At 44.2% G+C, this 23,640-nt stretch overlaps 1 protein-coding gene across 10 annotated transcripts in view; it reads right to left on the reverse strand.

Moving 5' to 3' along the window:
• LOC129701511 (protocadherin beta-15-like) overlaps positions 1-23,640 on the reverse strand; it is a 215,564-nt gene that overhangs the window by 103,006 nt on the left and 88,918 nt on the right. Inside the window, exon 1 of one of the 10 annotated variants that reach the window (XM_055642754.1) lies at positions 13,852-16,294. The exons of the other annotated variants lie outside the window; for them this stretch is intronic. Coding sequence (XP_055498729.1) covers positions 13,852-16,239 — 2,388 coding nt within the window. The 5' untranslated portion in view covers positions 16,240-16,294. Of the gene's footprint in view, positions 1-13,851; positions 16,295-23,640 lie in introns of those variants that run through there. 10 annotated transcript variants of the gene reach the window in all.

Raw genomic sequence — 23,640 nt, forward strand, 5'->3', positions numbered from 1 at the left:
TGCAAGTGCGATGCAAATATCTGACGCAGAAATGATAAATGAAACGTTATTGTGTTGGAAAGGACTGCAAATGCTGGTTTAAATCGAGGATAGACACAAAATACTGGAGTTACTCAGCGGAACAGGAAGCATCTCTGGAGAGATGGAGTGGGAGACGTTGAATAATGAAACATTATTATTTACATGAGAAGGGGGGGGGGGGGGGTGATACAACGGAAACTTGAAAGGCCACATTTGCACTCAGAAGTTGAAAGGGTGGTTGTGGTTATTGGCGTCAATGATCCCTGCCCCAGGTCATCACTGAAGAAGTTCCTCAGGGCAGTGTTTTGAGCCCAACCATCTTTAGCTGTTTTATCAATGACATTCTTTCTATAAGTCAGAGCTGAATCAGTCGGCAATGATTGCTCAAGATTCAATTGCGGTGGGTATACAGAACGAGTTGCCGGGGGAGTCACCGACTCAGTTAACCAAGCCAGGTCCTATAATAGCATTTAAAGTACATTGGAACAATACATCGGATAAAAGTATAGGAAAAGTTTAGAGGGATCTGGGCCGAACGCGTGTAAATTATATTAGTTTAGAGCATCCAAAGTAGCTCCAGAAATAGTGGATGCATTAGTAATAATCTTTCAAAACTCTTTAGATTCTGGAGTAGTTCCTGAAGATTGGCGGGTAGCAAACGTAACCCCACTTTTTAAGAAGGGAGGGAGAGAGAAAATGGGGAATTACAGACCAGTTAGTCTAACATCGGTAGTGGGGAAACTGCTAGAGTCAGTTATTAAAGATGGGATAGCAGCACATTTGGAAAGTGGTGAAATCATTGGACAAAGTCAGCATGGATTTACGAAAGGTAAATCATGTCTGATGAATCTTATAGAATTTTTCGAGGATGTAACTAGTAGCGTGGATAGGGGAGAACCAGTGGATGTGGTGTATCTGGACTTCCAGAAGGCTTTCGACAAGGTCCCACATAAGAGATTAGTATACAAACTTAAAGCACAAGGCATTGGGGGTTCAGTATTGATGTGGATAGAGAACTGGCTGGCAAACAGGAAGCGTAGGAGTAGGAGTAAACGGGTCCTTTTCACAATGGCAGGCAGTGACTAGTGGGGTACCGCAAGGCTCAGTGCTGGGACCCCAGCTATTTACAATATATATTAATGATCTGGATGAGGGAATTGAAGGCAATATCTCCAAGTTTGCGGATGACACTAAGCTGGGGGGCAGTGTTAGCTGTGAGGAGGATGCTAGGAGACTGCAAGGTGACTTGGAGGCTGGGTGAGTGGGCAAATGTTTGGCAGATGCAGTATAATGTGGATAAATGTGAGGTTATCCATTTTGGTGGCAAAAACTGGAAAGCAGACTATTATCTAAATGGTGGCCGATTGGGAAAGGGGAAGATGCAGCGAGACCTGGGTGTCATGGTACACCAGTCATTGAAGGTAGGCATGCAGGTGCAGCAGGCAGTAAAGAAAGTGAATGGTATGTTAGCTTTCATTGCAAAAGGATTTGAGTATAGGAGCAGGGAGGTTCTACTGCAGTTGTACAGGGTCTTGGTGAGACCACACCTGGAGTATTGCGTACAGTTTTGATCTCCAAATCTGAGGAAGGACATTACTGCCATAGAGGGAGTGCAGAGACGGTTCACCAGACTGATTCCTGGGATGTCAGGACTGTCTTATGAAGAAAGACTGGATAGACTTGGTTTATACTCTCTAGAATTTAGAAGATTGAGAGGGGATCTTATAGAAACTTACAAAATTCTTAACGGGTTGGACAGGCTAGATGCAGGAAGATTGTTCCCGATGTTAGGGAAGTCCAGGACAAGGGGTCACAGCTTAAGGATAAGGGGGAAATCCTTTAAAACCGAGATGAGAAGAACTTTCTTTCACACAGAGAGTGGTGAATCTCTGGAACTCTCTGCCACAGAGGGTAGTTGAGACCAGTTCATTGGCTATATTTAAGAGGGAGTTAGATGTGGCCCTTGTGGCTAAGGGGATCAGGGGGTATGGAGAGAAGGCAGGTACGGGATACTGAGTTGGATGATCAGCCATGATCATATTGAATGGCGGTGCAGGCTCGAAGGGCCGAATGGCCTACTCCTGGACCTAATTTCTATGTTTCTATGTTTCCATTCCCCTTGGAAGACTTGGGCCAACGGGTCTATTTATTTGCTCAACAATACAATACACTACATTATACATTTTAATTTAAATTGCCAAACCTTCAAAATATCGCTCAAAATACGACTCAATGTTTGATTTCAAGCAGTGCAGTCGCTGACAGAAGGCACCAGAATGCTACAACCGTAAATATCTCAATTTGACTTTTTTGATGTACAATTGAGGAGAATACTTGTCCGTATTCGGAAATAACCCCCAAAATTAAAACTACGTCATATTCAGTTGTTAGGTCATCTGATTTACTATCCTAAGTGTCATTCCAATATTTCGCAATTAAACCACCCTACCAACAACTAGAGAGCAGTCCTCAGCTGCTATGTACCTAATCGGAGACCCTTGGACTATCTTTCATCCGACATTTTCGGGCATCATCGGGAAATTTTACCGTGAAGGTAGGAGAAAAGGAGCAGCCAGAAGCAGCGAAAGCTACTATTGACTGGACGTAGGTGAGTCAGAGGGAAAGAAGGTTTAAAAAGCGCGCACTAAACCCAATTCAAGTGTTTACCGTGAAGGCAGGAGAGAAGGAGCAGCCAGAAGCAGCGACAGCTAGTATGGCTGTAAGTCGGTGAGTCAGAGGGAAAGGGTGACGATTGGCTGATAGGTGGGCAGCAGGTGAAGGAGTGCAGCAATTTAATTAAGAAGGAATTGGTGGCGGAATTTAATTTGTAAATTAGTAAATTGGCGAATTAGGCAATTAATCAGCTATTATCCAGGAACAGTTTATTTCGACGACTGCTTTGGTGCCACCTCCTGCACCCACACACAACTGACTGACTTCGTCCACTTCACCACTAACTTCCATCCGGCACTCAAATACACCTGGACCATTACCGACACTTTCCCTACCATTCCGTGACCTCGCTATCTCCATTGCAGGTGATATACTTCTGACGGTCATCCACTATAAACTTACTGACTCCCATGGCTATCTGGACTACACTTCTTCCCACCCTGCTTCCTGTAAGGACTCCATCCCCTACTCTCAATTCCTCCGTCTACGCCGCATCAGCTCCAAGGATGAGCCGTTCCACACCAGGGCATCTGAAATGTCCGCATTCTTCAGGGAACGGGGGTTCACCTCCTCCACCGTAGATGAGGCTCGCACCAGGGTCTCTTCCATACCCTGCAACACTGCTCTCTCTCCCCATCCCCCTACTCGCAACAAGGGCAGAGTCCCCCTAGTCCTCACCTTTCACCCCACCAGCCGTCACATACAACAAGTAATCCCCCGTCAGTTTCGCCACCTCCAACGTGACCCCATCACACGCCACATCTTGCCATCTCCCTCCATGTCTGCCTTCCGCAAAGACAGCTCCCTCCGCAACTCCCTTGTCAATTCTACCCTTCCCTCCCGTACCACCCCCTCCCCTGGCACTTTCCATTGCAACCGCAAGAGATGCAACACTTGTCCCTTTACCTCCCGCCTCGACTCCATTCAAGGACACAAGCAGTCGTTCCAGGTGCGACAGAGATTCACCTGCATCTCCTCCAACCTAATCTATTTCATCCGCTTCTCTAGATGTCAGCAGATCTACATCGGTGAGACCATGCGGAGGCTGGGCGAATGTTTATCGTAACACCTCCGCTCGGTCCGCAATAACCAACCTGACCTCTCGGGGGCATGAACATTGAATTCTCCCAATTTTGTTAGTCCTTGCTGTCTCCAACCCTTCCTCAGCCCTCGGGCTGTCTCCTCCCATCCCTCAGCATCGGGCTCCTCCTCCTCCTCCTTTTTCCTGTCTTCTCCCCGCCCCCCATCTGTATGAAGAAGGGTTTCGGCCCGAAACGTTGCCTATTTCCTTCGCTCCATAGATGCTGCTGCACCCGCTGAGTTTTTCCAGCATTTTTGTGTACCTTCGATTTTCCAGCACTTGCAGTTCCTTCTTAAACAGTTTATTTCCCGTCGTTATCAGACTACTCAGCGGTCCTACCATGAGTCAGGACAGTAGTCCCGATCTCCCAACCTGTCTCATTGGGGCCCTGGCAGGTTTTAAACATCTGCATTTTCCTTGTAACTAATGTTATATAGCTCTAACGCTATTTTCCGCACCCTTATATTTTCTCTTTGCACTACCTACTATACGTGCATGGCGTGATTGCAGTCCTATGTAGTATGATATGACCGGATAGCGCTTCAACACAGTTTTTCATTGTACCTCGGTACAAGACACTAATATAATATTGATAAAGGCATACATACACTTCCTATCAAAGACTTGCAATTGGCTATGTGCTCCCAGATAGAATCTAAATATCCCTTATTGCAACTCGCAGATTATTATCTTTTCTTTTTAATGGAATTAAGAGATATAAAACTGGTGCGTTTAATTATCCCTGAGAAAAATGAATAGTCATGATCATGTTGAATGGTGGGGCATGGAGGAGTAACCGAATATTCTTATTACGTCGCCTGCTCTGGTGCTGTTATCTTAACATCGATATCAGCATACATGTTGATGACAAATAAGGATGACATTCGCCCTATATTTGACTGCTTCAGTCCACTCTGTGCATCATACATGGTCAACTGTTTGTTCATCTCTACACGAAGATACAGCCCGTTTTCACACCTCAAGAGAGAAGGCAGGGATGGAATACTGAGTTGGATGATCAGCCATGATCATATCGAATGGCGGTGCAGGCTCGAAGGGCCGAAGGGCCTACTCCTGCACCCATTTTCTATGTTTCTAAGTTATACAAGATCTACCGCAATCGTCCATTTGGATCACGTGAGTATGAGAACATGGAACGTCTCCGTGCCTGTGATTTGATGACACCACATCGTTACCAAAGGGAATCAAAACTATGCATAGCTAAAAAGCATTTGCTAATACATCAGCTCAATCTAGATGGACAGTGTATCTGACAGTAAGTTCAAGTCTAACCGATTGCTCAACCTCTCCACTCTATCATATAACCATGTAATATAACCATATAACAATTACAGCACGGAAACAGGCCATATCGACCCTTCTAGTCCGTGCCGAACACATAATCTCCCCTAGTCCCATATACCTGCGTTCAGACCATAACCCTCCATTCCCTTCCCATCCATATAACTATCCAATTTATTTTTAAATGATAAAAACGAACCTGCCTCCACCACCTTCACTGGAAGCTCATTCCACACAGCTACCACTCTCTGAGTAAAGATATATAGCAATGAGGTTTTACTTTACATGCGAAACGAACAGGTGTCACCCACAACCCACAATTATGCGAATAATTAATTGCAAAAGCAGGAGGTTGCAACATGAACCGCAATTGTTTCACAACGTGTTTATGGTGAATCAATCTTAAACGTGTCAGGCAACGTATGAAGTTTGCCCTGTGCAAGTTGATCATAAAAGAGGCTAACGAGAAACTTATTAAGCAGAGGCACAAGGAAATATAGGTGCTCGAAACTTGAGTAAAATACAAAGTACTGGGTAACTTAACAGGTCAGACAGCGTCTCTGGAGGGATAAGCGGCATTTCGGATTGGCACAATCTGCAGAAGGGCCCGGTCCGAAACGTTGCATATCCATGTTCTCCAAAGATGCTATCTGGCCCACTGTGTTTTACTGATGGTCAGCACTGTTTTACACACAATAAGTAGTTTTCAACGCATATTTGTTGACCAGTACAATTACGCTACGAGCGCCTCACCTCACCAATGTTGCTATAGTTGTTAGACTGCGATGAGTGTGACTGTTCATTATTGCGCACAATTTCGCTCCTGCCACCATTCCTGACGGTAGACGAACTGCACCCGTTGGCGTACAAACAATCTCCTTTGCTGGAAGTGGAAGTGGAACAGGTTCCGTAGCGGTACCGTTGAGAAAGAGGATCGCCTCCAAATACTTCGACATAATTCGGCGGTATCTGAATATTTCTCCTGCCCTTTTGGAAGCTATTCAGCGAGGATCGTGTTGAAAAGCAACAGCATGTATCCAGGGAACATGTATATCCCCCAAATCCGTTTCTGTTTTTGTACACTGTGATAGCAAGGCCAATCAAAATGAGTAAGAAAGTGGAAGAGATGATGCCTAATGCTATAACTAAGTAAAAGCTTATCTCGCCCGAATCTTCAGTTAAGTTGTTGACACGGGAAAGAATTTCTATGTTGTCTTCTGCCACCGACAATACGAGGGTCATAGTGGCAGAGAGTGTTGGGGTCCCATTATCGTTCACAACAACAATCAGCCTTTGCTCGTTTGCATCTTTTCTTGCGAAACCGCGGATTGTCCAGATTTCTCCTGTATCGGGGGAGATTGTGAAAAGTCCCAGGTCAGTCGACTGGAGAATCTGGTAGGAGAGCCGTGCATTCTGACCCGAGTCAGCATCAGTGGCCATAATCTTGGTGACCAGGTAGCCTGGATCTGCAGAGCGGGATATTGTCTCCGACGCTGTTGAACCGTACTCTGTGTCAGGATGCACGATCACTGGGGCATTATCATTCTGGTCAAGAATAACTACATCCACCAATGTGGTGGCAGTGTGTGGCGGCTCCCCAGAATCCTTGGCCTGGACTTGGATCTGGAAGTTTTTGAGTTGCTCGTAGTCGAACGTTCTCTGAGCAAATATATCGCCGTTTTGGGGATTGACTCTGGCATAAGTGGACGCAGACTCGCCCAGTGCTTGGCTTCCCTGAACAGAGTAAAATAATTGGGAGTTCTGACTCAAATCTGCATCAACAGCCATGACTGTGATGATTGGTGCCCCAATAACGTTATTCTCCATCACGTAAGCCGTGTAGGTAGACTGCGTAAAATGCGGCGGATTGTCATTTATATCTGAAACTTCTACTTTGATGGTTTTCCTGGAGGAGAGGGGAGGAGAGCCAGAATCACTGCACACAATAGGAATGTCATATCTAGAGGTATTTTCTCTGTCCAGCCGCTGATGTGTCAGTAACCTGTAATAATTTCTCAGGGACGAATCCAACGTGAAAGGCAGTCTCGCTGCGATTTCACAATCTACCTGCCCATTATCTCCAGAGTCAGCGTCCGATACACCGATCAAAGCAACAACGGTCCCGGGTGGTGAGTCCTCGCGGACTGGGCTGAACAAAGAGGTTAACTTCACCTCAGGGGCGTTGTCATTGACATCTATAATATTAACCAGAACACGACAATATCCGGCACTTGGATTAATACCATGGTCCATTGCCTGTATGTTAATCTCAAATATACTTTCTTCCTCATAGTCCAGATTTCCATTGACTCTGATTTCCCCGGTTTTGGAATTCACGTAAAATGATTCACGGACTCTAACAGACGCATGCGTACTAAACGAGTACAATATGTCGCCATTGGAGCCATCATCTAAATCCGTGGCATTTAATTTGATAACCAGTGTTCCTTTGGGCACATTTTCTAGGATACTAACTCTGTAAACGGAGTTTGGAAAGACGGGTACATTGTCGTTCTCGTCCTGCACTACAATTATTATCTCAGCAATGCCCGTCTTAGCAGGGATCCCCCCGTCTTTGGCGAGCAGTCCCAACTTGTATGTCGCTTGATTTTCTCTATCCAAAGATCGATCCAGCACCAGCTCTGGCAACTTGCCGTCCCCACCACGCGAGTCAATATCTAATGCGAAATATTCGTTGGCAGTCAGCTCGTAGGTCTGCAAGGAATTTGTTCCAACGTCCGAGTCCCGTGCACCCTCCAAGGGATAGCGCGCTCCCGGCGCTGCATGCTCTGAAATTTTAAGGCGTATCTGGCTGTTCGGGAAAGTGGGAGCATTGTCGTTGACGTCCTGAATCTCCACTTCAATGCGATACACGATCAGGGGATTTTCGATTACAGCCTCCAAAGACAATGTGCATGTTAGGCTTGTTCCACATAACTGTTCTCTGTCGATTCTTTGTTTAACAAACATAATTCCATTGTCTAAATTTACCTCCAAATAGTGTTTCCGGGAACCGGGCACAATCTGAAAATTGCGAGCCGTGAGCTCCTTTGTACGTAGCCCCAGATCGTCTGCAATATTTCCAACAAAGGCGCCGAGTTGGAGCTCTTCAGGGATCGAATAGCGAATCTGTCCATAAGCCACAACCCAGTCGAAAACAACACAATAGAACAGTTGCCAGTTTAACCTCCAAAATACTCGATAATATCCCATCGCCGGCACAAAGCATTCCAATTGCTTCAGCGCATTGCGGCGCCGCTCGTTCAGTCCTTAAAATTAAGTTCTTGATATGTAATTTTCTTGATGAAGAGGCGCTGAAATACATAAGAAAACGGGCCGTGCGAGTCCGACAAACCTTCTTTCTCCGAAACTCCCTGGTAGCCGAATGAACCAAGGAAACATTTCGCAGTCCGCCATTCAGATTCACACTGTGTGAATGCCTGTGACGGTGGATGAGGAGGGAAGGGGGCAGTCCAGATCTCCAGTCACATCGCAGCTTCTGATTGGCAAACGGGATCCCTCAAATTCGACCAATCTCTGCCATGGGCATTTCTTAAAGCAGCACTGTTTTCCCGGATCATTCAATTAAAATTAACATTTACAACTGAGCAGCTAAATATATTTACCCTCTTAAATATGAAATTGTAATTGCCAGGTTGAATGTTGTAAAGTGAAAATATAAAGTCATATTTCCGACGTACAATATGCACGTTTATATGTCATTAAATATGTCATACGCTTTCCTCTGTTTTCTTGATATATCTGTGCACATTATTTAATTAAACTTGATGAATAGCAACATAATAGTTTTATTGCATTCTCGACAACAGAGGCAAGTTCTTATGATTTAATTATGGAATTACTTTGAAAACAGAGTGTGAACAGAGAACAGAATTGGGAGACTAGTGACCGATGAAAAACAAACAAGAAAAAAACAAAATGGACCTTTCGCGGAAGGGACAACACGAGTCAGAATACATACTGAAGAAAGGTCGCAACACAAAACTTAATCTACTCATTTTCTCCAGCGATGCTGCCTGACCTGTTCAGTTACTCCAACATTGTGTCTCTGTCTTCGCGCGTGTACGTTGTGTGTGTCACGTGTAAATAACTGATGTAAGTATGATGCAAATATCTGACGCAAAAATTAACAATGAAAGATTATTGCGTAGGAAAGAACTGCAGATGATGGTTTAAATCGAAGATAGACACAAAATACTGGAGTAACTCAGCGGAACAGGAAGCATCTCTGGAGAGAATGAGTGGGTGACGTTGAAGGGTGGTTGTGGGTGTTGGCGTCAATGATCCCTGCCCCAGGTCATCAAAGAAGAAGTTCCTCAGGGCTGTGTCTTGAGCCCAACACAGTTGCTACATCTGTGGAACGTGTGTCCAAGTTCAGCTGCTTTATCAATGACATTCTTTCTATAAGTCAGAGCTGAATCAGTCATCAATGATTGCTCAAGATTCAATTGAGCTGGGTATACAGAACGAGTTGCCACGGGAGTTGGTTGAGGCAGGTCATATAATGGCATTTAAAATACATTGGAACAATACATCGGATGAATGTATAGGAACAGTTTAGAGGGATCTCGGCCAAACGCGGCAAATTTGATTAGTTTCGAGCTTTCACCTTGACAGAATTGGGCCAAAGGGTTTATTTATGTGCTCAACAATATAATACACTACATTATATATTTTAATTTAAATTGCCAAACCTTCAAAATATCGCTCAAAACACCAATCAATATTTGATTTCAAGCAGTGCAGTCGCTGACAGAATGCAACTGAATGCTACAACCGTAAATATCTCAATTTAACTTTTTTGATGTACAATAGGAGAGAACACTTGTCCGTATCCGGAAATAACCCCAAATTTAAAACTACATCATGTTCAGTTGTTAGGTAATCTGATTTACTATCCTGTGTGTCATTCCAATATTTCGCAACTAAACTACTCTAACAACAACTGGAGAGCAGTACTCAGCTGCTATGTACCTCATTGGAGACCCTTGGACTATCTTTCATCCGACATTTTCGGGCATCATCGGGCATTTTTACCGCGAAGGTAGGAGAGAAAGAGCAGCCAGAAGCAGGGAAAGCTACTATTGACTGGAAGTAGGTCAGTCAGAGGGAAAGAGGGTTTAAAAAGCGCGCACAAAGCCAAATTCAAGTGTTTACCGTGAATGTAGGAGAGAAGGAGCAGCCAGAAGCAGCGAGAGCTAGTATTGGCTGGAATTCGGTGAGTCAGAGGGAAAGGGTGAGGATTGGCTGAGAGGTCGGCAGCAGGAATGAAGGAGTACAGGAATTTATTTAAGCAGGAATTGGCTGCGGAATTTAATTTGTGAATTAGTAAATTGGCGAATTAGGCAATTCATCAGCCATTATAAGCAAGGTTGCTCTAGGGGAACGGCGAATCACGGAAGTGTCTTGTCGAGGGAAGTGCGAGTCTTCTGCGAGGAGGCAGAGGAGAGGAGACTACGCCAAAAGTTGGAGAGGACTGGACGCGGTGAAGATATGACCGGTAAGGTGGTTCAGTGTGAGGCTTGCAGGATGTGGGAGGTCAGCGACACTAATGGTGCCTCTGGCTGCTTCTACCGTGGAAAGTGTCCAAGTTCAGCTCCTGAAGGGCCGTGTTGGTGCACTGGAGACGCGAATTGATGACCTCAGGATCATCCGGGGAAACGAGAGTTTCCTAGACTGGACCTACAGCGAGATCGTTACACCGAAGAAACCCGAAGAGAGAAGGTGGGTGACGATGGGGAAGGGAAGGAAGCTTGGAGTACAGGAGACCCCGGAGGATGTACCTCTTGAAAACCGGCTCGCCCTCTTGGAAGCTGCCGGGCCAGAAGACACTATAATGCCATTATGTGCGGGGGGAAAGTACTTCGAGTCAAAAGGTGACGCTGAGGCAAAACCGAAGAGACAGAGGTCAGGCAGAGCCGTGGTAGTAGGGGACTCCATCGTGAGAGGTACAGCCAGGGGTTTCTGCGGCAACAGGTGGGAGTCAAGGATGGTGTGTTGCTGAGGCAAAGAAATAAAGTGGATAAGCTTGAGACTCGGTTAGAAATTGGCAAGTATGATGGTGTGTGAATTGGAGAGGCATGGCTGCAAGAGGACCAGAGCTGGGAACTGAATATTCAAGGGTATATGTCCTATCGAAAGGGTGGGCAGAGGGGGTGGGGTAGCTCTGTTGGTGAGGAATGAAATCCAGTCCCTTGCGAGGGGTCACATAGAATCAGGAGATGTAGAGTCAGTATGGATAGAACTGAGAAAATGTAAGGGTAGAAAACCCCTAATGAGAGTTATCTCCAGGCCCCCAAACAATAGCCTGGATATAGGGTACAAGTTGAATCAAGAGATAAATTTGGCATGTAGCAAAGGTAATGCTACGGTTGTTATGGGAGATTTTAACATGCAGGTAGACTGGGAAAATCAGGTTGGTGTTGGCCCCAAGTGTGGGAGTTCGGGGAGTATTTCCGTGATAGATTCCGTGATAGATTCTTACAGCAACTTGTACTGGAGCCAACCAGGGAGGAGGTAATTCTGGATTTAGTGTTGTGTAATGAACCGGATTTGATATGGGCACTCGAGTTAAAGGGAGTGACCATAATTATAAGTTTCACTCTACAATCTGAGAGAGAGAAGGGAAAATTCGGAAGTGTCAGTATTACAATTGAAAAAAGGGGTCTGTGTAGCGATGAGGGAGGAGCTGGGCAAATTGACTGGAACGATACCCTAACAGGGATGACAGTGGAACATCAATGGCAGGTATTTCTGGGAATAATACAGAAGGTGCAGGATCAGTTCATTCCAAGGGGAGTAAGGGCAGTATAAAAATAAAAGAGAAGTAAAACATAGCAAAGATGAGCGGGAAGTCAGAGTATTAGGTAACTTTTAAAGAGCAACAGAAGATAACTGGATGGGACAAAAGATGGAGTACGAAGGTAAGCCTGCCACGAATGTAAATAGGGATAGTAAGCGCATCTTTAGGTATATGGAGAGGAAAAAATTAGTTAAGACCAAAGTTGGAGCCTTGACGACTGAAACAGGTGAATTTATTATGGGGAATAATGAAATGGCAGGCAGTGACTAGTGGGGTACTGCAAGGCTCGGTGCTGGGACCGCAGCTATTTACAATATACATCAATGATTTAGGTGAAGGGATTCAAAGTAACATCAGCAAATTTGCAGATAATACAAAACTGGGTGGCAGTGTGAACTGTGAGAAGGATGCTTTGAGGATGCAGGGTGACTTGGACAGGTTGGGTGAGTGAGCACATTCATGGCAGATGCAGTTTAATGTGGATAAATGTGAGGTTATCTAATTTTGTGGCAAACACAGGAAGGCAGCTGACTGAAAGTAGGCATGCAGGCACAGCAGGCAGTGAAGACAGTTAATGGCATGTTGGCCTTCATAACAGGAGGAGTAGAGTATAGAAGCAAAGTGGTCCTTTTGTAGTTGTGCAGGGCCCTAGTGTGACCACACCTGGAGTATTGTGTGCAGTTTTAGTCCCCAAATCCATTCTCCATTCTTGCTAATGAGGGAGTGCACAAGGTTAATTCCTAGGGCTGCGGGCTGTCATATGTTGATAGAATGGAGCGGCTGGGCATGTATACTATGGAATTTAGAGGGGATCTTATTGAAACATTTCAGATTATTAAGAGATTCGACACGCTAGAGGCAAGAGACATGTTCCCGATGTTGGGGTAGTCCAGAACCACGAGCCACCGTTTAAGAATAAGGGGGAGGCGGTTTAGAACCGGGATGAGGAAAACCCTTTTTACCCAGAGTTGTGAATTTGTGGAATTCTCTGCCTCAGAAAGCAGTGGAAGCCAATTGTCTGGATGCATTCAAGAGAGAGTTAGATAGAGCTCTTAAAGATTGCACAGTCATGGGGATACAGTGAGAAGGCAGAGTACTGAATGTGGATGATCAGCCATGATCACAGTGAATGGCTGTGCTGGCTCGAATGGCTTACTCCTGCACCTGTCTATTATTGCACTTTATCTTGCACTACACGTTATTCACGTTATTCCCTTTATCCTCCATCTGTACACTGGATGGCTCGATTGTAATTATGCACTGTTTTCCGTTAAATGGTTAGCAGGTAACATAAGCTTTTCACTGTTCCTCTGTACACGTGACAATAAACTAAACTCAAAAAACATGCGGTACATTTTATAAATACGTCTGGTGATATACATGCTATGATCTTTTTTCTTGTCATAGTCAAAGTGTAAATACAGAGGACAATGAAGTCTACATTGTCTATTACATGCAGACACTTAATATGCTCAAGTACATTTTAAGTGTATCCATGAAACCACGTGGTGTTTAAGATTTGATAATATCTTAGGATCACAGGTGTTATCGGCATCGAAAATCATAACTGAAGTCCTCCATGAAACGTATGGATCCTGCATCATAATTGATCAGAGCTGATCTTAACGTTGGACCTTTCCACGATGCACACATGCTTTCAATTTCTGCTGTACACAGATAATCTATCTCTTTCGGTATTGAGTTGGTTTAACAACACTATATTTGCAGTTTTTAGTGGAGATAATTGTCAGGATTCAGAGAGAATGAACAAAGTATCGTTGTATGTGGGGAATGCCACATACTGGTTTAAAACAAAGAAACAGCGATGCTCAGATAACTAAATGACAATAAACATTAAAGCCTGAATGTGTGACGCCAGTCCAACCATTCTCCAATATGGCAACATTAAACCAATGAATACATCTACTTTTTTTTTAAAGAAAGGTCTCACCTCGTTGTTTACAGTGCTGCTACAATTGTCCAAATTCCCCTTTTCACGCTTGCCTTTCCCGAAAAACTCTCTCTGGACATAATGATTGTCTGCAGGTTGCCCGCACGCTTTGGCATTCGTCGATTGCAACGTTGAGCACGATTCGTATCGAAATCGCTGAGAAAGTGGATCGCCCCCGAATACCTCTACATAATTAGGAGGTAACTGAAGGCTTCTACTGGCCTTTTCAATTCCATTCAGAGAAGCCGCCGCTCCAAAACAACAACACGCGCCCAGGGAACGGCGCTGCCCTCCCAATCCTTGTCTGTTTCTCTGAACAATAAATCCGAGTATGACTAAAATAACAAAGAAAACGCTGGATGTTATTCCTAAGATTATGACCAAGGAAAAGCTCAGATCCAAAGTGAACCCGGTATTTTTAGTAGCACTGTTGATACTGGAGAATGTTTGACTGTGACTGCCTTCTACAGTCAATACTATCGTCACTGAGGCTGAAAGAGGAGGACTTCCACTATCTTTTACCACAATCACCAGTGTTTGCTTGGACGCATCCCTGCTCATGATTCGTCGGGTAGTCCAAATTTCGCCAGTCTCTGGCGAAATAGTAAAAAGGTCGTGATGGGTAGCCTGATAAATTTGGAAAGAGAGTAGGGCATTTTGACCATTGTCAGCATCTATTGCTGATAACCTGAGCACAAGATATCCAGGTTCGGCAAATCTGGAAATTGTCTCCATTATTGTTGACCCATATTCCGGCAAAGGACTCACGATGACAGGGGCGTTATCATTCTGATCGAGGATAACAACATCCACTGCAACGTTACTGGTGAGCGGTGGGACTCCAAAGTCCTGCACCTGAACCTGGACGCGGAAGTGTTTCAATTGTTCGTAGTCAAATGATCTCTCGGCGAATACGACTCCACTCGTTGAGTTAATCGATACATAAGACGATGCTTGTGTGTCCTGAAGCGCGGGCTCCAGAAAATAAAATTTCAATCGGGCATTGTGTCCTGCGTCTGGATCGATGGCATTCAAACGTAATATAGAAGCACCAATAACGTTATTCTCCATGACGTGTGCTGTGTACGAGGGATGCAAAAATCGTGGCGCGTTGTCATTTACATCTGTAACGTCCACACGAACCGTTGCATGGGATGAGAGAGGACGGATCCCCGAATCCGTGCATGTTATAGTCACATCATAGCTGGACGTATTCTCGCGATCCAACGGCTGATCAATATGGAGCTCGTAATAATTCCTCAGAGTCGAATCTAGTCGGAAGGGCAGCTTGTTTGAAATTTGGCATCGCACTTGTCCGTTTTGTCCCGAGTCCTTGTCTTCCACATTGAACAATGCCACTACCGTCCCATTAGGGGCATCTTCCAAAACCTTACTGGACTGAGATGTGAGCGTCACCTCAGGTGCGTTATCATTGGCATCAATAATGTCCAGTAACACATCACAATGCACAGCCATTGCGTTTAAACCCATATCAATTGCTTGTACGTTCATCTGAACTGTGCTACTTTCCTCGTAATCCAAATTCCCTTTCAATCTAATTTCACCATTTTTGGAATTAACATCAAAAAGTTTACGTACTCTAGCTGAATTATGGCTGCTGAATGAGTACATTATCTCCCCATTGGGTCCATCGTCCGGATCCGTGGCGTTTAATTTGATAATAAGCGTTCCTTTTGGTGCAGACTCTAGCAGGCTGACCCTATATACCGACTGAGGAAAAATAGGCACGTTATCGTTTGCATCATTCACTGTTATAGTAACCTGAACGGTGCCCGATCTTAAAGGAAGACCGCCGTCTTCTGCTACCAAGACCAATTTGTGGACGGGTTGTTTTTCCCTGTCCAAGGGCCTCTGCAACACCAATACTGGTAACATTTCACTCCCACTGCGCGTCTGCACATCGAGGAAGAAATATTCGTTTGGCTGGAGCTTGTAAGTTTGCAAGGAGTTGGTTCCAACATCGGCATCCTGCGCAGACTCGAGGAGGAAACGGGCTCCCGGTGCAGCCAGCTCTGGGATTTCAAGGCCGATTTGGCTCTCCGGAAAAATGGGAGCGTTATCATTTACATCGAGAATCTCCACTGAAACCGTGTACAATTTCAGCGGATTTTCGAACAAAACATCGAAGGATAATACACAAAAGAGACTTGACTCACATAGCTGTTCTCTGTCGATTTTTTCCTTCACAAAGAGAATTCCATTGTCCAAATTAATGTCCATATATATTTTTTTGGAACCGGCCACGATGCGGGAACCTCGTGTCGATAGCTGCTTTATATCTAAACCCAAATCGAGTGCGAGGTTCCCAACAAAGGCGCCCAGTTGCAGCTCCTCAGGAATCGAATAGCGAATCGTCCCTGAAACCATACCCCATGAAGAGAAGACGCAGCAGAGGAATCGACATTTTAGCAGCCAATATATTTTATACCTCATTTCCAGTGTAAATCATTCCAATGTCTTTCAGTTCGTGACGCCACCATTAATGGTTCCTTTATTTGGATTTCTTAAGGATTTCAACCGCGATGTTCCACACTTCAGCCGTACCATACATCGTACGGGTCATTTCATGTCCATCTTCTGATTTTGTTCATAGTTATCAGTGGATTCTCGCAGAAATTCTGCGAGCTGTTCGCCATTCAATTCTTCACCGCTTCTGATCTCACGTAAGAGTGGGTGGGTAATGTCGAGGGCTGTCCGGATCACCAAGCCCAACCTGGCTTCTGATTGGTGAATGCGGGCGCATTGATATTCAGCAAATCCCCGTGCACATCGTTTCTTAAAGCCGTGTTGTCCCAAATCAGCACAGAATTATTGTATTTATTGTTGCCCTGTTCAAATCATTTTAAAGATTTATTTCCATATTCTGCTTTCTCGGCCTGTTGTAAAAATAATCTTGAAGTAATTCACAATTAACATTTTTAATGTAATTATTCGAAACTTGATTAAAATAATTACATACTACCAATGAACGGAATCACTAATTTGACGTATTGGGTGCAGTAATACAATTCCATTCTTGACTCAGATATATCATCCGGGTCTGAAGGAGATTCCCGATGTGTATATACTGTCTTTGTGTACGACTACTATACACTTGTACTGTATCTGAGGTGCTTATCTAAAATGTATCTAAGTACTTATGTATAGTGATACATGTACTGAACAGTATACAAAAATGAAATGAATTTCACTATAGCTCGGTGCACGTGACATTAAGTACCGTTGACATCACCTATCCAGGTTCTCCAGAGATGCTGCTTGACCGCTGAGGGACTCCAACACTCTGTATCTCTTTTTGTAATAGTATCTAATAAAATAAAAACATAGAAAATAGGTGCAGGAGTAGGCCATTCGGCCCTTCGAGCCTGCACCACCATTCAATATGATCATGGCTGATCATCCAACTCAGTATCCTGTACCTGCTTCTCACCATACCCCTGATACCTTTAGCCACAAGGGCCACATCTAACTCCTAAATATAGCCAATGAAGAGGGAGTTAGATGTGGCCCTTGTGGCTAACGATATCAGGGGGTATGGAGAGAAGGCACGTACAGGATACTGAGTTGGATGATCAGCCAATAACTTTTGCAGTTTCTTGTGTCTACAATTTATTTGCTGCTGATTCATATATTTCCAGGCACAAATTAGAGACCCTCGTTCCGTAAAGATTAATTAAACTAATTGGCACTATTGTCATTACAGCATTCCATCTCTTCCAAAATGCAAATGGCTGGTAGATAAATTCGCTGAAGAAAACAAAAACAAACCTCAATTCCCTCTGCAATAAACACTAATCACTGAAATTGGTAATCTTCGTTGATTGTGGAGAATGTGTTGCCTTTAAAGCTAGCATGCACTTGGGTCTTAGAGTTCCAGAAGTGGCAATGAAATTAATATAAAATGGTCAATATAATTTCTCATACTGTGGTGGCCGATAAGGAAATGGGGAAATGCAACGAGACATGTGTGTAATGGTACACCAGTCATTGAAAGTAGGCATGCATGTGCAGTGGGCAGTGAAGAAAGCGAATGGTATGTTAGCATTCATAGCAAAAGGATTTGAGTATCGGAGCAGGGAGGTTCTACTGCAGTTGTCTTGGTGAGACCACACCTGGAGTATTGCGTACAGTTTTGGTCTCCTAATCTGAGGAAATACAATCTTGCCATAGAGGGAAAACAGAGAAGGTTCACCAGACTGATTCCTGGGATGTCAAGACTTTGATATGAAGAAAGACTGGATAGACTCGGCTTGTACTCGCTAGTATTTAGAAGATTGAGGGGGGATCTTATAGAAACTTACAAAATTATTAAGGGGTTGGACAGGCTAGATGCAGGAAGATTGTTCCCGATGTTGGTGAAGTCCAGAACAAGGGGTCACAGTTTAAGGATAAGGGGGGAAATCTTTTAGGACCGAGATGAGAAAAAAAATGTTCACACAGAGAGTGGTGAATCTCTGGAATTCTCTGCCACAGAAGGTAGCTGAGGCCAGTTCATTGGCTATATTTAAGAGGGAGTTAGATGTGGCCCTTGTGGCTAAAGTGATCAGGGGGTATGGAGAGAAGGCAGGTACAGGATACTGAGTTGGGTGATCAGCCATGATCATATTGAATGGCGGTGCAGGCTCGAAGGGCCAAATGGCCTACTCATGCACCTATTTTCTATGTTTCTATGTTTCTCATACTTATGAACATAGAACATAGACAAATACAACACAGGAACAGGGTCGTGACCCACAATGTCTGTGTCGAACAGAATACCAAGATCGACTTATCGCAACTGCCTACACATAATACATATCCCGCTTGATTCCCAACATATTCACAAGTTTTCCCCTGTACCTCGGACACGTGACAATAAACTAAACTAAACTATCTAAAAGACCTTTAAACACCATTATAGCGTCTGCCTACACGAATACCTCCTGGCAGCGCCTCCCAGCCAATCACTATCCTCTGTAAAGAAAAATACCACACATCTCTCCCTCCAACTTTCACCCTCTGAACTTAAAGCTGTTGCGTACCGTTTTGGCGTAGTTCCTTGATCAGACAGACAGACAGACAGACAGACAGACAGACAGACAGACAGACAGACAGACAGACAGACAGACAGACAGACAGACAGCCAAACAAGATGAGACTTTTAATAGTATATAGATACTAGACCAAGTGGGACCCGGTGGGTCCCTGTCACACCAGAGGGCTGGTCCAGAAACGCAATATTCCATCACTCACCCATAACCCCCAATTGCGCAGGCGTGACTGATTGGTTCCCGTCGTGACGCCAGAGATCCCCGTTGTGACGAGATCCACAGCAACCCTCCCCAACGGGAGGCCCCCCCCCCCCCCCCCCCCCCCCCCCCCCCCCCCCCCTTGTATTTTACATTTCCATTTCCCCTGGGAAAAAAAGTTCTTGACGGTCTACACTATCAAAGGCATTCTATCGATCTGTCGGTCTGTCTGTCTGTCTGTCTGTCTGTCTGTCTGTCTGTCTGTCTGTCTGTCTGTCTGTCTAGTCTGCGTGTAATTAAACTTGCGCCAAAACGATCCTCCATAGCGTTATGATTTTTGGCCACCTTACTCACCATTCTTATCTGCTGCAAGTCAAATATGGTTTGTTCCGATCGGTGAAATATTATAAAGGTTTTTGAAGGCTCCCCCTCCCCCACCGCCCTTCCCCACAGCCCTCTTCCCCCGCACCCCCCCCCCCCCCCCCCACAGTCCCCTCCACCACCACCTCCGCCGCCACGCGCCCCCTTCCACCACCAAATCAACCTCCCCCAACTCCCCTCCTCCACCAGAAACCCCCCTACCCCTCAACCCCCCAGACCACCATCCCCCACCCCCTCCTCCATCACACACCCCTCCCCCACACCCCCTCCCCGAGGAGACCAGGCCTCCCGTTGGGGAGGGTTGCTGTGGATCTCGTCACAACGGGGATCTCTGGCGTCACGACGGGAACCAATCAGTCACGCCTGCGCAATTGGGGGTTATGGGTGAGTGATGGAATATTGCGTTTCTGGACCAGCCCTCTGGTGTGACAGGGACCCACCGGGTCCCACTTGGTCTAGTATCTATATACTATTAAAAGTCTCATCTTGTTTGGCTGTCTGTCTGTCTGTCTGTCTGTCTGTCTGTCTGTCTGATCAAGGAACTACGCCAAAACGGTACACAATAGCGCGAAAATGGTTTCAGAATCTTACTCAGCTTTTTTCCATGGTCGTTCATATCAAGTTTCTTCACACGATGTTATATTGTACGTAATTTTACATTTTTAAACTTAAAAACTTAAGATATTGGAATAAATGGGCGACTACGCCAATACGGTACATGGTAGTGCATACATTTTTGCACCACATTGTGCACTTTTGGCCTGTGGTCATTCCTGTCTAGCTTCTTTTAGATTTGATGTTACATTTCACAAGTTATTGATATTTAAACGTTTCAAAAAGCCGAATTGTCAGAATAATTGTTATTGTGCCATGGGAGGTTTCTGACAGTTGCAGGGATTACGCCACAATGGCATCTCACAGACCAGAATGTCGGGGGAGGGGCTAGGCTAAGACACATAGAAATAGATACAGACGAGAGAGAGAATTGCCACGGAGATCGGGCTGCGTTAGTGGACCAGGCTTCCCGTTGGGAAAACGGGTGAGTGGTGGAATATTGCCTTGGGGAACGGGTTGTGGGGGCTGAGGGTGAGTAGTGGAATATTGTGTTTGGGGCCAAGGCCTCCCGTGTGACAGGCACCCAACGGGCCCCAATTGGTCTTGTATATATTACTAAAACTCTCATCTTGTTTGTTTGTGAGTCTGTCTGTTTGCATTCGTGTCTGTCTGTGTGCGAGTCATGCCCTGAATTACGCCAAAACGGCACACGATAGCGCTACATTTTTTTGGGACACCTTAATCACCATTGTCCTGTGCGTATTGCATCAAATTTTGTTCAGATTGACAGTATTCTGTATTTTACAATTTCTTCACATTTTTAACTTTACAAAATCCAATTTGAGAAAAATAATTTGAAGTTGCAGTGGTAGTTAGCAGCTATGACGTCACAATGGGATCTCGTTTACATAAACTGCCCGTCAGCAGTGTTCCACCCCACAATTATATCACAATGGTATCTCATTTACTTAAAAAATAAAACAGCAGCTTCCACCTCACAATGACGTCAAGGGTGTTAGGGAGGGGAGAGGGGTTGAGAGGGAGGGTGGGAGGGAGGGAGTGACTCAGGTTAGGGAGTGACTGAGGATAAGGGAAAGAAAAGGGAGGAAGAGGTCAGGGAGGGATTGGAGGAGGGGATTAGCAGAGGGGAGAGAAGAGGGTGTGTGAAGAGGAGGGGGAGGGAGTGTTGGGATGAGGGAAAATAAGCCGCGCCTGTGCATTTTACGGGCTATGGGTGAGTGGTGGAATATTATGTTGGGGGAACGGGTTACGTTGGGGGAACGGGTGAGTGGTGGAATATTGTGTTGGGGCAACGGGGCCCAACGGTAATTTTATTATTTTTTTAATATTATGCCTCCTATTAGTCTCTGGCGTTTTAGAAAAAAGAGTCTAAGTTTGGCCAACTTCTTTTAACTGTACCCTCTTAGACGATACAAATACACATTCGTTCTTAATTTGTCAGATTAGTCATTTTATATTGGCCTATTGCTGTCAGGCTACCATGATATGAACACTTCCACTAAAGCTTTTTTGTAAACCCATGCCAGGGGAAATAATTGTACTCCTGGATGAAATATAATTATGTATCTGTTTGCTTGTTTTATAAATATACATTTTTTCCACATGTCATTCCAATTATAACTCGGCACCTTACAGGTGAAAAGTACTTGTGTACTCTCTACAAGTCCACATACGATTTTATGGCCATGGAAAGTAACACCATACTTTTATTGCTTAAGACTCATGGAAGTATCGTTGAAGGTTTCTACAGGGGATAATTAGCAGCAACCAGTATCCCGCTACACTAAGCCAATTGTCGTTTCATCAAGATAACATTAATTACCACCACAATTAATTACCAAAGTGGATTGTTCTCAAAAATCTGCAGAAAATATCTATGTAAATACCACCCATCACTTTATTCGAATGTTTTGAGAGTTACATCTCTCAAAAAATCACAATATTCCAGGCTTTTCTTTATAATACTTTCCCAGAATATGTGCTAACTTCTACCATTTGCACCAATTCACAAACATACTCGTACCTTAAATATTCTCCTTACAGTCAGTATATTTGCTTTCAACATTGACACCGGATTGTCTTTCCAGCTGATATACCGATATAACACAAAAGAAAGCATTAAAATATCCTGGTGACTGTTTCCTTGTGACCATTTAAAGCAAGAACATCATTGTGCAATGGACTGATTTGAACATAGATCATAGTCAAGAGTTAGTGGTGTTTTACAAAAAGGTGCGGCGTAGGAACAGCCCTATCCAAAAGCCTTTCCAAAATCACAATCGTAACTGCCTCCACCACCGCCCCTGGCTGAGCGTTGGCACCCACTACCCCTTGTGTAAAGATTAAACTTGCCCCTTACAACTCCTTTCAACTTTTCCCTTTTCACCAGAAAGCGATGCCCTCTGTTCTTTGGCAGTTCCAGCCTTGGCAAAGGGTTCAATCAGTCTATCCACTCCGTGTCTCCTAATTAAAAACACCGTTACTTCATTCTATCAGATTATTTTTTGTCATGTAAGCTTTTAAAGTATACAAATTGATACAGAAATCCAGGTGATAAAGATGTAGTTGCATATGAACTTTTCGTTTAGGTCATGCAACTAACATTTTAAAGTGTTCATATCAAATCATCAAATGAACATTTGTATTTTTTCTTTTTTTTTAATACGTTTGTTCACAGGAAATGAACACCTTGCCAGATGCGATTAAAATCACTACATTTTTACATCATCTAGGTAACATAACATTTGAGCAATATACTGTGTGCATTCGAGGAATGGACTACTACCCCCAACATACGTTCTCTCCAAACTGGGGGGGGGGGGGGGGGGGGGGGGGGGGGGGGGGGGGGGGATTTTCTTCCATAGAAGAATATAATCAATTCACCAGTTCCTAACTACCATGTATTTAGGATATTTCTTAAAATCCCCAAAATTATATATTATTAATTATTAAATGCTAAACTTATCTAATATCAAATCTCCTGCAAATCGCTTGAAGCTTATCGGTACAGGGCGACGTGGAATGGGAAAGTAAACAATAAGGAAACGTTCTTCAGGTCAAGCAGCACCGATGGGGGGAAACAAAATGTAAATGTTCACATTGATTACATTACACCGAGTGCTGATTTAAGGTAATGGACAAGAAACGTGGACTCTTGTTTCTCACTTCACATATACTGTTGTGTTTCCAGTATATTCAATTGCTTTTTTTACATTTCAACTTTCCAGCATCTACATTTATCTTTGGATTTCAACTACGAGGCGGTTTAATCAGCCGAGGATAAATATATTCAGAACAAGCTTGTTCGTAATTTCTCTAAAGATAGATAAAACGAAATTTGTAGAAATCGTGGGCCAATGTTAACACGCACTGAATGAACTTAAATTGGGCTAGAAAATCGGAAGTGAATAATCTGGACTTCGTTGACACTTGGTACACCTGTTGTAACAATGCAATAGCGTTACACATAATCATAAAGACACTGTACATTTCACGTACAATACCTGGCAACTGGAAATATTGTTGGAGATCAGTATGAATAAATCATTTATGACCTAGATATTAATTTCGTCCAAATAAATGC

The sequence above is a fragment of the Leucoraja erinacea genome, chromosome 11 (genome assembly GCF_028641065.1).
Source record: "Leucoraja erinacea ecotype New England chromosome 11, Leri_hhj_1, whole genome shotgun sequence".
Taxonomy (NCBI): Eukaryota; Metazoa; Chordata; class Chondrichthyes; order Rajiformes; family Rajidae; genus Leucoraja; species Leucoraja erinaceus.